The 16244-nt window shown below is 40.0% G+C and overlaps 1 protein-coding gene across 13 annotated transcripts in view; it reads right to left on the reverse strand.

Moving 5' to 3' along the window:
- UNKL (unk like zinc finger) overlaps positions 1-16214 on the reverse strand; it is a 66202-nt gene extending 49988 nt beyond the window's left edge. For 7 of the 13 annotated variants that reach the window (XR_007708866.1, XR_007708865.1, XM_050713778.1 and 4 more), the window contains exons 1-6: positions 16162-16214; positions 15857-16084; positions 11903-12112; positions 5642-5818; positions 2498-2631; positions 394-529 (exon numbers count right to left, since the gene is read on the reverse strand). Coding sequence is in view for 10 of the 13 variants with exons in the window: in XM_050713778.1 (XP_050569735.1) it covers positions 394-529; positions 2498-2631; positions 5642-5818; positions 11903-12112; positions 15857-16084; positions 16162-16187 (911 nt within the window). In the remaining 3 variants the exon portion in view is untranslated. Of the gene's footprint in view, positions 1-393; positions 530-2497; positions 2632-5641; positions 5819-11902; positions 12113-13414; positions 13556-13955; positions 14097-15856; positions 16085-16161 lie in introns of those variants that run through there. The other 6 variants (XM_050713779.1, XM_035563298.2, XM_035563295.2 and 3 more) reach the window with 5 other exon arrangements.
- Between the last annotated feature and the right edge of the window lie 30 nt (positions 16215-16244).

The raw sequence follows: 16244 nt of genomic DNA on the forward strand, positions 1-16244 counted from the left end.
TTAAATTTTGGTCCTAAGAATACTGCTCAGAAACAGAAAAATTTAGGAACAAAAAAAGAAGAATATCAGAAATTATAACTCTTTTTTTCATATTAAAGAAGGTATTACCTAGTAATTCTCAATTTTTGCTAAGAATTATAGATATTGTTTTCATTCTTCACAGGAAAGAAGGAAAATTTCATTACTGTTTCACGGTTTTATTCTTCAGAACTGCCTGATCATTCTGAACAGATGCTTTTTTCAAAAAAAAAAAAAAGTTTTAGCAAGTCTATTGGGAAAGGCATGTTTTTATTCCACTAGGAATATCCAATTGCATAGTACAAGAAACCAAACAGATCAGTCCATTAACTATTATCTTGACTGACCACAATACTGTTCTTAATATTTATGTACCTGTATTTGAATTTTCTGGGATTTCGTCTTCTGTCTCGACTATTGTGATAGTGTGGACATGCATAACCCTGGCGGCAGAGTCTGGGTGGCTTGGTACACTGTTCTGTCTTGTAGCCAGCTAATACAAAATTTGTGTCTGTAAACAGGTCAACAATTAAGAGAAATAAACAACACATTTTGCATTCAGAGTGTCTTAAGTGAGTGAGCTTAAATATCGTACTTTTTTTTGTAATAAAAAAAAAGAATCACAGTTTCACGCATTCTTATAAAACTATATACAATCTGCATTTTTTGAAATACAGTCCAATATGCCAACATCCAAAGTAATCTTCATCACTTTTACATTCAACAGCAACTGTTCAATAAAGTACATAGATAAAGCACTACCAACCAATTGGCAGACAAACTATCCAGAAATTCTCATTATACACATTCAACATTTTAAAAATGAATACCTGAAACTGCACTGCAAATTTTAGTAAGACAAACACTAAAACCATTTCAAATTTTATATCTGCATTTTTCTTCAGTTTAGTGTTGATAGTCCTTATTTCACCAAAACTACTTTCATGTTAAGGCATATTAAGACTACCCAGTAAAATCTTCCTGAACAAAATCTAGAGTCTCTTCTCTACCTTTCCTTCTGTCTATACATCTTTGATTCAAGTAAGGAGGAATTAGGAGATGACAAACAAGGTTCTGTCTAAAACCAGAAAATGTTAGAAAAACAATGTAGCAAGACCATAAATTAGGAGGTAGACTTCAGCTATTGGCCAGCATGGATTTGTGAAGAGTAAATCATGTCAAACCAATCTAACTCCTTCCTAAGGTAGGAAAATGGATGTACATATAAAGAAGCAATCAATATCATGCATCTTGACTTTAGCAAACCTTCTAATCTGAGACGTTCTCAAAAATGAACTGCAGAATACTACAAGATTCCTGCAGGATTTGTGGAAAACTAGACAAAAAAGCATTCTCAAAGAGTCATTAATGACATACTTCTAAGCAGCAAAGGTTACTAATCAGAGTATCACACAGAGTCTACTCTTTGTTCAGTCCTTTTAAATTGTTTCATTTAAAACTTAAGAATATAAAGCTGAAGTCACCAGCTGCATGATTATTTTCAATCTCTACTGATTATGTGCCATCTCACCATAATCAGGACTGAAAGAAGCCATACAACATTATATAACATAGGCCTATCACAATGCAAAGAATGCAATAAGAATTCTTATTGTTGGTCAATTTTGCCTTCTTTTTACTTTACTACACAAAAATACTCCAGTATTTTTTGATCTGGAGCTGACAACTATGGTCTATACTTTATTAGTACTTAAATGACTGGAACTCACCTTCTAGGAGATTCAAAATGTACAGCAGGGACAAGTGTCATGCAATTATCTCCCTCAATCTCCTTAGAGACAACACCTTCCTTTGACCTTTTACCGTGTTACTTTCCCAACATAAATTTTTGAAAGTAACTGTACCGTGCAATCTTTTCTAAAGTAACATTTGAGCAAGAGCTCTACTAATATCCTTTTAATGCTAACATCTTTGGCAGCGTAATATGCAAGTCTAAACCAAGACACACGAGAACCAAATTTGAAAGCCTTAGGAAAACCAAGACAACTGAAATTAAGTAACATAACGTAATGCTTTCAAGACATTTTCATAATTTAATATTCTCCTCCAATTTTCTGTTTAATATTCTACTTCATTCTTGTTAGTCAAGCTCAGCAAAGAATAAAGGTCCATTAACTAGTCTGTTAGTAATTTAAAAATGAAGACTAATCATTATTACTACTTAGCACAAGACAGAGCTTCTACTGACTTTAAGAACATTTATTCAATTGACACAGATTAGCAACTCTTGTATTAAGTAAACTGAAGGAGACCTATTAGACATCCTCAAAACATTTTCAATATACAATCTGAATATAAATGGGACAGACTGTACAAATTGTTCACAAATACACATTACTTATTAAACCAATTTTTTACTCTATTATAAAAAAGACTTGAACTTCTCTCAGGGTTAACCGAGTATCAACAAATTGTATCAAACACCAATAAACAAAGAAAGGAGACAGGGTAACATTACCCTGCCATCTTGGATCTTCACTAAGGATCTTCTCAATCATTGCTTGACTTGCTAAAATCCCTTGGTGCAGATCTGGAATACCTTCACCGCATCCTAGCTGCCCATTCTGGAAAGATTCCTGCACCTGAAGTTCTCTGGAATGGGGAAAGAAAATAACACTGCTAAACTGTATAGCTACAGTAACCCTATCTGTCTTACAAAAAAAAAAATCCTGTCCTATTCTATCACAATTATGTCATTTAATCTAGGTCTTAACAAGCCTAAATTGGAAAAAAATTAAATTGACTACTTCACACCATTACTTGCACTAAAGCAAGTAAATAGACATAAGGAATAACATCATAAACTAATCAAAGACAACACATGAAAGAGTGCTGGCTTTACGTACACAGCCAATGTTTGTACCAGCAATGTCCATCTGTACCTCTGCATGCCGGTGTGCTGACATTTTGTTTATGCTATTAATTTCTGATATTCCACTGCCACATATGAGTTTGGGACTACAACGGTAGAAAGAAAAAAGTTATAGAAAGAGAAGTAAGGGTGATCAGAAATGCAGAAAAACACTTACATGGGGGAGAAATAAATACCTTAAGACTCTTCACCTTGGAAAAGTGAAGATTGAAGGGAGATGCAAAATATATTTACAGAAAACTAGATCATATAAAAGAAGCCAAAGCATTTTGGCTCATTGTACCGTTCTGCAATAAAAGTACATCAAGACATTTGGGAGACATAGTAGCAAATGACAATCATTATGAGGAAATGGAATACTTCTTCTGCAAGCATTTACAGCTGCTTTTCAGGTAAGCAGCCACAAGCTTGGTGAAAGATCAGAAATGTCCACTACTAAACTAAAACTTACTGTATTAGTGGTATAAAATCACTACCGAAAACCCAAGACAACGTCATTACACCCTTTTAACAAAATCAAGCTGTACAGAGATTCGACAATGGCAAACCCATACAATGGATTATTTTATTAAAAAAAAAAAGATACTATAGCAAAATTATACTAGGCAGACTTTGAAACAATGAAGAAACAAGGTGAGGAACCAAATACCAGAGGTGGAACTATAATACTCTGTCTTCATGAGAATCAAAAGTCTCTACTTTCAATTGGCACTGCTCTCTCAAAGACATACTCAAGGAGCTTATCTCCTATTCCAAAATACTCCTACTAAAACAAGGATCTCTGAAGAGGAATTTGAAAGGTACAGAGGTTTATAATGTAAGTAGTTATAGCATTTACATAGCATTTCAAGAACTTCCCAGACCCCAAGTGTCCTCCAAGAAGAAAAATCTCAAAAAAGGAAAAGAAAATGCGACAAACCCCAAAGCCTAGTCTAGAACCTTTCAAACTGTCAAAATATGTCTTTCACAGATTCAAGGAGCATGTGGGCAATGAGACGGAGAAGAGGTACTGTTTCTAAAGAATGTTTTTTCTTTAATGTGAATGTGCTGAAAAACATGTCTCTTAAGGGAAACAACGTTAATGTCTGCATCACTGATTTACTGTGATTTCTTTGCTCTTTACTTATAATGAAGAAACCCTAGTATCATTGGCCATCTTAGAGCAAAAAGATCACCAAACAAAAATGCCTGATTGTTTGGACTTCCTTATGAATGCTGGATGCCTGAAATCAGGCGAAGCAATGGCATATGACTGTTTTTCACAAACACCAATGTCTGAGGCAGCCTACTTTTAGGTTCAAGCCGTTAAAATGTAGAACCCTACCATGAGTGTCTTCAGCTCCTCCTGATGCTTTGTATGCAGCCAGTCGCCAACAAACGACATTCAGAAAACAGAGCTTGGCTTCAGTACTGGCATACATTGGTTCCTCATTCTAACACATTACAGAATCATAGAATTATAGAATATCCTGAGTTGGAAGGGACCCACAAGGATCATTGAGTCCAATTCCCAGCTCCACACAGGACCACCCAAAAATCAAACCATATGTCTGAGAGCATTGTCCAAACACTTCTTGAACTCCAACAGGCTTGGTGCTGCGACTTCCCTGGGGATCCTATCCAGTGCTCAACCATCCTCTCAGGAAAAAAAACTTTTCCTGATATCCAGCCTGAACATAATGTTCCCTTGGGTCCTGTTGCTGTCACCAGAGAGAACAGAGCAGCACTTGCCCCTCCGCTGCCCCTCATGAAGAAGCTGTAGACTGCCATGAGGTCTCCTCTTCTCTAGGATGAACAAATCAAGTGACCTCAGCCACTCCTCAGAAGTCCTCTAATTAGAAAAGATTACAACAATACTAATTGTTCTGCATTCAGACTGACATAGTATCATACTGCATATGCTAAATGAGGGAAGTTTAAAAAAAAAATGGACAGATGTGGACAGATGTCTCGCAGCAGAAACATCAGCTATCTGATGGAGGAGAGTCTTCTGTAAAGAAAAGCTCTATATAAGTAATGTGTAATACACACAGTAATACACATACAGTATGTGACCAGGCAATGCAGCAGTGAATTCTGTGGCAAAGTATGAATTTATTCAAAATATGATCCCCCAACATATGGTTGGGAATAACGGATAACGAAGGAGAGAATGTAGTATAGCAGCCATACCAGCTCAAATCAAAGGTTCTCCTAAGCCTGGAACTCTGTCTCCGGCAGTGACCAACAGCAAATGCCAAAGAAAGAGTGTCAGAATAGGGCAAACATATATTGACGCTTCCCCAGAATGCTCTCCCACTGTCCAGAAAGTGATACTTGTCACCCTCCAAGGCTTCAAAGCTCTCTAGGAGTTGCTATTCTTTCCTATCAAGTGTATACAGACCGTTTAAAAATGTGGAACACAAATTCAGAAACTGAAAGATGACATAAAACACTATAAATTTGTAAATGTAAAAACCATGTGCAAATTTACAAGACATAACACAGAATATCTTGTCTTTCATCAGTCATAAGAATTACATAGATGTCTCTTGAACATGCAAGATACACAACATTACTGTTTGTACTCCCCAGTGTACTACCTTGGTGCACAGTAAAATACGTTCTTATGTTTATAGTTACAAAAGAAAGTACATCTTTCATGCAAAGCATATGACATTTTCTGGTGTGTGGCGATAACAGACATGGTATTTCCTGCTAACTAGTCTGCAAAATTTGAAACAAGACTACCTTATATCATATACTGGAGGTCTAATGTCATGTGGCCCATGAGCAAAGGCACAGTGAATTCCATTCTTCACACAGTGACCCCGGGCATCTGTTTCATGAATGCATGTTCCAGTCTTGTAATATCTGAGATGATACTTCCTTTCTGTATCTCCTGTTGTTCGATGCAGGTAAGGGCAACTATACAGTAGAAAGAGGAAAGTTAAAGCATTGCTTTGAGTTTCGTTTTTAAATGGTTAAATCTGAATTATACTCTCTTATTAACTTATAACAAACAACTTTGCAGGATTCTTCAAACAGAAATTGTCCCAAATAAATTATCGTTACAGATCAACTTGAAAATTAAAAATGTTAATCTATTTCTAAGTCTCATCTAGAGTTATAAGAATTTATAGCAGGATGGTTCACAAAGATATCCTTAATAAACATAGTAAGCACCCATGTGCTTACTATAACAAGCAACAACATCTGAACTAAGAAATTACATCCTCCATACTGATACAAGCTTAAGTCATTTCTTCACTAAGAGGTCCAAAAAAAGTGTTTGTTGTTTTTTAATGCTATCGTCATCTAAGATCAAGGGGTACTTGAAGCATCGTGATTTTTTTTCTGCCTGATCTTTATAAGTGTGAAACTTCTTGAACAACCTGAGAGCAAATCTAAAACAACTCTTCTATTAAAAGGAAGAGAAAATTCTTGCATCAGCAAAACATCTTTGTAGATATACTAACCATTTTTCACACACAACTATGTGAGGTACTGTCTGTACTCTAAAATCGCTAACATTATGCGTGGATTATAATTCTAACTACCAATTATAAACAAATGAAATAACTAAATAAATAAACATACAGACATGTCTGTTCTCCCCCAGTTTATTTCAGTGTAATTAATTTTGGTCACCTCTGGGTTTGAAAAAATACTTATCTCCAAAAATTACTTTCCCACATCCCAAAGAAAAAGAAACTGCATCAAAAGACTCGGAGAGTGGTACAGAACATCAAATGAAAAAATCCTATAGAAATGTGTTCTTGTAGATGGAGGAAGAATGGTGAAGTACTAAGTAGAGCTTAAGATTCATAAGAACTGATGCTGGCCTAAGCTTTATCTACCGTATTTTAAAAAGATTACTTAGAAACTAAACAAATTGTTTGAAAAAACTTACAAGTTTGCTATTTACATATTAAAGCCAAAATGATATACTTTTCCTGCCGCGCTAAAACACCCGCAGCTTGCACTGGCTTCCAAGAATCGATAATCTTTATGATTTCTAAGAATCAAGTTTCTTCCCTCTAGGAATGTAAAAATATTATTAAACAAGATAAATGGACTGCAGCTAGTGATTTGTACCTATATCTCTTTAAATCCCAACAGAATAAATTAGTGGGAAGACATGGTATACCAAATTCAGTGCGCATCTCATTTTTTTCCATCTAAGATGAAACACAGTCTAAAATCAGGATCTAGAAGTAGTTCTTTTACACTTCCTGGTTCTACCTGATAAGACGGGATGTAATTTTTGTAGGACTTATTTTGGTGCCTAATCTAAATTTTGTAAGAAATGCTTTGTGATGTGTGAATTGTGCTATGCAGCCCTCCTGTTCTGCTAGAATTGCTACTGATATAGAAAAACAAGAAAACCCACAAGTCTGTCAGATACTTTTGCCAGCATCAGTCTTGTACTGAACTCTAAACAAAAGGAACTGCAATCTGAGATCATATTTTCATTATTGCTACTGTCGAACCACTAGCATAATTTGTGCAGGACTTAAATGGAAAAGCAGACCAGGAGACTGATCATTACAAACTCTAATCCTTCACTCATATGCACACCCCAAAGGTGAGAATACTCTGTCATATTCTTATGCATAATGCTTACACCTCCATTTTCACCTACGCAATTTTGCTGGTTCCTGTTGGAAACAAGAAATAAACATCCTCCATGCAAAACTCTAAAGGTTTACATTTCACTGCTTATCTCTACGTCCGTCGTCCCTTATCGGAGGGGAAGCAATGAGATATCTGGGGCTTTTCCCTACAGGAATCACCTTATCGGTGGATGTCCCACAAAACATTAAAGCCTTCAATTATATTTAAATGACTATTTAAAAAAAGAGAGAGACAGAATTGGGGAATATAGATGTGTCAGACAGACTAGACACAGCTTGTTACACGCCAAGTGAGAAGGACTGCAATATTCAGGATACAATTTTTCCCACATAAAGACAAAATGGATTCCCAAAACAACCCGGGAAAGAAGCTTAAGCTGTGGCACAAGACACTTGCGTCTGCTCAGTTAAACCTAGTTTTGTTTGGCCTAAGACTCGATACTTGTGACATCAATAAAAAAATCTGAATATATATAAATACGTACAGATTTATATATATATAAAATATGAATTTTATTGAAAACACGGCTGTCCTACCGCACATCTTGCTAGCTGCCTTAAAAGTCCCATACAGTTGAAATCCTCCTCACGTCACCAAAGGAATGATTTAAACAGGCAATCCAGTGTGCTTGGGACTCTTTATCTGAATTTTCATAGAATGATAGAATGGCTTGGGTTGGAAGGGGCCTTAAAGATCATCTTGTTCCAACGCCCCTGCCATTGGCCTAGGCTATATTGTGGAGCCCAGAACTGTATGCAATATCCAAGGTGAAGCCACACCAACACCAAATACAGTAGCGGGAGAATCACCTCCTCTGACCACCTGGCTATGCTGCATTTAATGCACCCCAACATGCAGTTTGCCCTCTTGGCTGCCGGGGCACGCTGCTGGTTCATGTGGAGCCTGCTGTCATCAGCACCCCCAGACACCTTTCTGCACAGCTGCTCTCCAGACACTCATCTCCCAGTAATATAAACCATTGTAATACATAGCTTTCAACAAATTTAGTATTTTGATTTAAAATGGTAAATTTTAATTATCATCTCATTACATGGCTGCAAACTTATAAAGTCATTCTTACGTGCCACACATTAGTACTAAGGTTGTTCAGACATCACCTACTCCTTAGGAAAAAAAAAAAGTTTAGAAAGAAAAAATTGTTTCCCTGGAAATTAACAGAACTATTTCATGGCCCATATTTCTACAATCATCTCCCAGCTTAGAATAATTGCATAGAATTTGCAACTCTAGTGTATGAGATTGATCCCGCTATAACAGGTTGCCCAAAGCCCCATCCAACCTGGCCTTGAACACCTCCAGGGTTGGGGAATCCCCAGCTTCTCTGGGTAACCCATTCCATTGCCTCACCACCCTTTAAGTAAAGAATTTTCCTTTTCACACTCTTCTTAATTCACAATGTCATAAACATTCCAAAAATATCCTTTAAGAATAAACAAACAAACAAAAACATCCACTTTAAAGGGAAATACTAGAAGTCCTCAAATGTATGAAAAGAACCACAAATTTCTACTTCCGTTCTGAGTCACTGACATTTTTTCCTAGAGTTACTCACAGTGCTCTTCTGTAGTAGACTTCACTCTAATTCACTGTAATTCATTCAGTCTTAGAGAAGTCTAATGTTATGGATACTAACATATCCAAAATAAGCTTCTCTTTTAGAATCTGACATCAGTTGACTACAACGGTTAAAAACAGATCAGATAAAAAAAAAGTATCACTTCTCTCGCATGTTAAATTTAGAGGACCATTATTCATTGCTCATAATATACTCCTCTAACTCTTAAATTAATCTAGTCTTTCCCTCAGGACCTTCCTTAGAACAGATTGTTTTAATTTGCTATCCTTAGAAAAACTCTCTTCTAAACAGCTTCAAATTTTTAGGCTTCCTTTTATTCCAAGTTGAACTTTGGGATGAAATACTACAGCCAAGCTGAGGTAAACCCAACAATTTCTACTTAGCTCTCTTGGAAGTACGAGAACAATTATGGATGTCAACATTTTTCCTTAATTGCTAGCATTACATTAACTCACAAACTCCATTAAACTAACTGTATTCAGATGAGCAGAACTGGAAAATAGAGATACACATAAAAGCCAAAAAAATACAAGCACATTGGCATGGATAGCTTAAAACAGGGGTGTCCTGGCACTGCCGTTTCTAACCTCTTTCTAACAATCTGAAATTGCTCCAAATAAAAGCTAAATTTTAGGCAGAAGACAAAACAAGGAAAAAAAAATATTTTGCTGAGTTCTGTAGCAGAAATGCTGCCATTCTGTGGGCATATTCTCAGAAATGCTGGTGCTTCCCTCCATTTTCTCTTTCTGCCACTACAGACATGCTTTGGATTCTTCTATCTTTAAGAAATTTACATTTGATTTTTCTTGCCTTTTCCAACTATTTGTCCTATATATCTTTTCTATTCTACCTTAGCCTCAATTGGCTATCAATTTACAATAGCTGACTGCCATTTCTAGCCACGAAATCTCAGTACCAGATCTAAAATAAGGCCAGCTGAATCTTCTGTCACAAACATCTCCAATAATTTCACTTTATAACTGAATGAAAGAAAACAGACTCCATTTTCTTTATTCACTTATATTTTCATTTTCTTAATTTACCATCTGCTTTACTCTTTTTTTCTCTTAAAACGCTGTCCTTCTTTGCTTAAGAGAATTCAGTTACATTCGCATTTTCCTCTCAATTTCTCCTGCAACGTATCTTCCAACTTCAACATTCTCTTATACTTCCGGTGAGGTGTCTCACAGGACTCTAACCTTAGTCCCTGCTCTTATCCTTCTGCAACTGAGTGACTTCTCTGCAAAACACAAACTTTAAAACCACTACCTGTTTGCTGTTAACTCCCAAACCTATCTATTTAATGCAAACTATAAGCACAACATGCTAAGACAGAGGTCTGAATCTCACTACTGGTTTTACTTCTGTCAAGTCCTCTGCACTTCTGTTATGCCAGACAATATGACCATCATCCCTTGCCATATAGGCTTCTAACCTGGGAGTAATCTTCAGCAATTGTAGGGTACAGCCTTTCCAATCCATCTACAGCAAAACATTGTGCAGACTTTCATGTCACTTCCCAGCTATTGAAACACCCTCTTATTTGCTTCTAACAGTGCAATCTTACCTAGCTAACATCCTTTTAAAAGACTGCTTCCTTTTTCTGCCATTAGCATCAATAACTATCACTCAATAATGAAAAGTCAGTTTTTGCCCCTGGTCGATACATGACACAAACATCCGTTATGTTTTTGTTGATGTTCAAACGAGAACTGCTCATACTGCCCCAGAACTAGCAGAAGTGCTTTACAAACATCTGAAAAAGTACTTAATTGTTCTCTTTCAAATCATCCCTCAAAGACTTTTTTTTTGTTTGTTTATATTGCTTGGGCATGGTTCTAAATACTGTCACACTGTCCACTGCTTTTTTGTTGTTTACTTTCTCCTGTTATCTTTGCTGTTTAGTGTTTAACACCTCTGTGAAAAATCCACCTTTTTTCTTCTGTGACTACAGCCCATAACACAAAAGGTATCTGATCCATGGTAAGTGCTGCTAAACACTACAATAACCAATAACCAAAATGACTATCTTCCTTTTTCAAAACAAATGAGCAGCGTAACTATATATTTCCTGGATGTTTTCTCTGTCCGAAGTCCTTCCTTGCTTCCATCACTGCAGATAAAGCTAGCTCCTCTATGATGTATGCCCACAATATACCCAGCTCCTATATATATATATATATATATATATATATATATATATATATATATCTGCCTGCCATACTGTACTATTTGCTCATTCTCATCTCCACAAAGCCTCACCCCCTCCCCATGTCACTACACGTGTCCCCTGTAGTCTTTATCTAGAAGAGACATAACATGCCCATGGAAATATAAATACTAACGGTCTAGACAGACAACAAACTATGAACTTCTTCTGTTGTTCTTCCCTCTGTGGAGGCATCAAAAACCAGCCATTCTCCTCTACTACCCATCAATCTTTATCCAATACAATTCACACATGCCATTTCAAAAAGGCAGCACAATTGCCAAAAAAATATGCAGCAACAACAGGAACAATACTACCAGAAAATTAATTTCTTATGTTATGCTTTAAAGATGGTTACAATGCAAAATCATGGTTTTAACTCTACGATAGCCTAAAGAATATATACTTAAACAAAAGCATATGTGTCACAAATTGGCAAATCATTTATAAAAAGTTGTTCTCAGTCAAACTTCAGGATTCTATCAATCATTTTTGCTAAGGAGAAATTAACATCTTTCTGTAAATTCATTAATACTACAAACACTTAGGATTGAAAGAAACCACTTACTCATCTCCATCTGGGCAGATTCCTGTAGTCTCATCATATTTTGTACAATAAACATCTGGACTGTAGTTAAAAGTCCCATCACGCCTTCGTATAGGTCTACGACGACGCTGATTTAGGAAATGCCAATGAAAACAGGTAAATGGTCTGTGCTGGGTACACTTGTGCTGCAAAAATAGGGGGCACTGCTCTGTCCTAAATTCCTTTAGATACCTAAAAAAATTAAACTGTGTTACAAGTTTATCTTATTGGAGGCACATTTTTACAGTATTAACAGGGCACTTGACAATTCTGTGCATTTAGCCCATGAAAAAATTTACAAATGTACCTGCCTACAGTTTCAGCTCCTATGCATAATTTACTGTTTAGTGGCTGAATACAAGTGACTTCATTCTTTTATGACAGATGCATTGTGAATAAAATACAGTGGAATGCCTGGCAAATTATACTACGTTATGTAACTGAACTAAAACCAAATAAATAAATAAACTTTAAAACCACAGTATTCAGAATTTTGCCCTAAATAACCACCAAGCAGAGATTATAAATCCATCAAGGTACTTGAATAAGCATTCATATAGATTGCTGCCACACAAAATAGTCCAACAAAGGCTACTTTAGCTAAATACCACATCTAACTTAAACACTGGTGCTTAATCACAGTAATCCCAGAACATGGACATGCTATATCGAAAGTTAGAGGATTAAAAGTAGTTTAAGAAGGTTATCAGGGCCTATGAGACTTCAGCAAACTTATTTTAGGGACTGTTATGTCTGCGTTGAGACAAATTGAAAGTCTTTTTGAAGATTCCCTAGGTGTTAGTAAGACAGTCCTTCATTGGCATCTCATAGAAGCTATTTAGGAAGTCTGAGCCTTTTCATACAATAATAATATCATTCCAGACTCGGCATTACTATAGCATTTGTCAAAGGATATAAGACATCACTTCTTCCTGTTTATGCATCTATTAGCCAATTTAACAAGCTCATTAGATCCCTTAAGTTCTAAGTACTTGCATTGGAAAGAGTACCCAGGGGCTCTATAGAAGAACCTTGGATTTCCCAGAGGTCTCAAAAAGGGTGCAGCATGTGTAACAGGCTACAGGGGGGATTGAAGATACCGGGTGAGGGAAGGATTAGAGAGAATCAAGGGCATCATTTAGTTTTTAACTACTCAGATATGCATACAGGGGATTTGATGACACGCAGTTATAAAGCATGCCTTCAAGTTTAATTTCTAAACTATTCAGGACTGTGGGGAAAAAATGGGGAATAGAATTTTTGGATGTTCAAAGCTGTAGAAAGGACCGTAGCAGTATCTAGGTAAGTGGCTATGTTTTTGTGGTCCTTCAGAGAGTGCTGGAAACAGGGCACGATAAAAGTGATGATATGGGGGATGGGAGGAAAGGAATGCCAAAATTAAGCGATAAATTATTCTGCATTTGTGGGGAGCATGCGCTCCTATACAAGCGGGGCTGTCGGTAGTGCTAGGAGGCTGCAGGAACTTTAACAGACTGCATCTGACGAAAGCTGTCGTTTCCAGCGAGAACACCGAAGCTGTCTTCCAGCATGTGAAGGTCTGCAGGAATCATCAGAGAAGCGGTCCACGAGCTCGCGCTGCGACTGGCTAGGCAATGCTTAAGAGAAGCGGGAGGACAGCTTTCTTAGCTTCTTGAGAACAGTCCTGGAATGCCAAAGCGTGCTGGGAAGCTCAGGCTGCCGGAGGATGCCGGCTGCTCACAGGACGGACTGGACAGGGACGACCGCGGGAGCAGACGCACGGCGCCAACAGCCGCTAGCGCTCCGCGGCCAGCCGTGCCCGGGCCGCCTGCGTTCGGCCTACACATAACCGGGCTTCCTCCCCGCGGCGTCCGGAGCCGAGAAAGAAGCGCGGTGGAGGCCGGCCAAGCGACCTCCTCAGACCCGCCGCCAGACCGGGAGGCCGCGCGGGGCAGGCCCGGCACGCGCCCGGGCCCCGCCGCCTCGGGGCCTGAGGCCCTCCCCGCGGCCCCCCCGGGGCCCAGGAAGCAGGGCGCCCCTCGGGCGCGGTACCTACGTATAATGCGTCGGCTGCTCAGTCTGCGGAGACCCACCGGACCCTGCGCCCCGCGACACCGCTTTCGAAACCGACGGCATCGTCCCCCGCGGCCAACAGGGCGCAGGCGCGGCCCGGTCCTGCCGGCCCCGCCCCCCGGTGAGCGACAGCGCCCCCCCCCGCCTTCCCGCGACGCGACCCCGCCGGCCCCGCCCCGCCCCGCCCCCGGCGACCAGGCCCGCGGCGAGGCCTAGCGCGGGTCCCTCCGCCGCCCGGCCCCGGTAACGCGTGCCCGCAAGAAGCCTCGGCCGCCGCCAGCCAGCGCCCGCAGCTCCCTGCGGAAGGCGCGTTCGAGACCAAGCACGCGCAGCTTCTTCAGCGAGCTTCATCCGACAGCCTCAAACTCTCTGCTTTTAACAGCAGAATGCGGCAGGCAATGTTTAAGTTCCCCAGCACCTGAAAAATAAGAAACTGAAGGGAGTTTTACAGGTGGAGTGGGGGCTTTGTCAGGACGCCCGTCACATCACCTGAAAACATGGCACACACTAAAGGGGAACCCTCTGTTTCCTTCAGCAAAGCAGCACTTTGCTAAGTTCACTGTTTCAACAGAATAGAGAAAAAGGCGGCTAGTCAAAATAGCAGGCACTGCACTTTAAGTCAGCATCCGTAAGTCAGGATCGCTATTTTATTTGCTATGACGCCCCCCTGCATATATTTCACCTGCACCATTCCCTTGTAGAAGTCAAATCCCAAGACAACTTAAACCTTAAGACAGTACCAAACCAACTGTACTCATTTACTAGGCATCAATCCACAGCAAAATCAACATCCACTTTGCTGTTCTTAGATCCTAATCGGCAGCATTAGAGAAGCATGTTAATAAGCCATTTTTCTCCCTAGCTCCAGCCTGTCTTACTATCTGCTGCTATGTTGTTTTGTTTGTTTGTTTGATTTTATTTACGGACTTCAGTAGCACAGAAGAGATTTGCATTTTTACAGTTGAAAGCTTATAAAAATGACTCTAAAAAGAACTCATGTTAGTATCTTTATTCTTCCTCTCCCAGGAAAGTCTCTAGAATGTGCAAGTTTTAAGTATCTGCAAATCTGTAGGAAAAACTAGATACTACATTGTTCAAGGAAACAACGGTTTCCCCCCCCACCCCCCAATGCAAGCTAATCACTTAGATTTCCTGCAAAAATCTCAATAACTACTTACATTACTTAGGCATGCCTAAAATGTTATAGCGCAGAAAGCAAGCACTGACTATGCGTTAAGCATTTTAAAAAGTAAATTCTGAATTACTTAGTAAATTACAAAAAATCAATGCAAGAATCGTGTATTAATGAGTCATACACTAACACAGTTGTCATCCATATAATTTGAATATACTTCATGACTAGCGAAGTGTCAACTGAAAGTCACCTTCGGCAATGATTTTACAGACTTACTGCTTTGATATTTTAATATGTTGTGCATCTCAGAAAAAAAAAATAATCCACGGAAAAGAAATGAGTTATACTCAGCATATCTACAAACACAGGTTGATGTGCAGTACATCCTGTTCATCCCTGCCGTGCAATGCAGGAAAAAAGAGCATTCCTTCCACTATCCCTGAAAATTACTAAGCTAAGACAAACAAAGAAAGCAGCACGATAAATAAAAGAGAAGCGTTTGCAAGATAAGGCTGGTGATAGGCTGGAAAAACAAGTTTTCCCATTAAAATGTCAGAGCAGCCTTTAGCCAGCTGAACGCCGGTAAACTTTTGGCAGCTCCTTCGCCGCAGCCGCGCCGCAGTCATCTCTCCTTGCGCGGCTGCAAGGGAGCTCGGCTTTTTTGTGCCGCATCTAAAGAGTCCACGATCTGACCGGAGAACACAGCTTCCAACCGCTCGTCAGTCTCCGTTTTTTCCCTGAACACGCACCAGAGCAGCAGCCCGCCGCACAGCAGACTGAGAGGCAGCACCTTCACCCACGGCCTCTGGTGGTCGCTCCCCATAGACCGGCTGACGCTCCACAGCCGCGGGCTGGCCTTGCTGGCGGAGAAGGGGATGGCCCCCCCGCCCTCCGCGTCCGCGCTCGCCGCCCCCTCGGGGCCCCGCCGCCCGGCGAGCCACCTCCGGGGGCCCAGCAGGCGCGCGGGGCGCCGCGCCCTGCAAAGACACGCGGGTCAGGGGCGCGGAGCGGAACGGGCGGCCGCCGGCCCCCCGCGCCGCGCCCGCCGCCTCACCGCCAGCCGCCCAGGGCCCAGCTCATCCCGCCGCGCTCCTCCCCGCGCCGCCCGGAAGCGGAAGCGCGGCCGCGCCGCGGCGG

The sequence above is a fragment of the Cygnus atratus genome, chromosome 15 (assembly GCF_013377495.2).
Source record: "Cygnus atratus isolate AKBS03 ecotype Queensland, Australia chromosome 15, CAtr_DNAZoo_HiC_assembly, whole genome shotgun sequence".
NCBI lineage: Eukaryota > Metazoa > Chordata > Aves > Anseriformes > Anatidae > Cygnus > Cygnus atratus.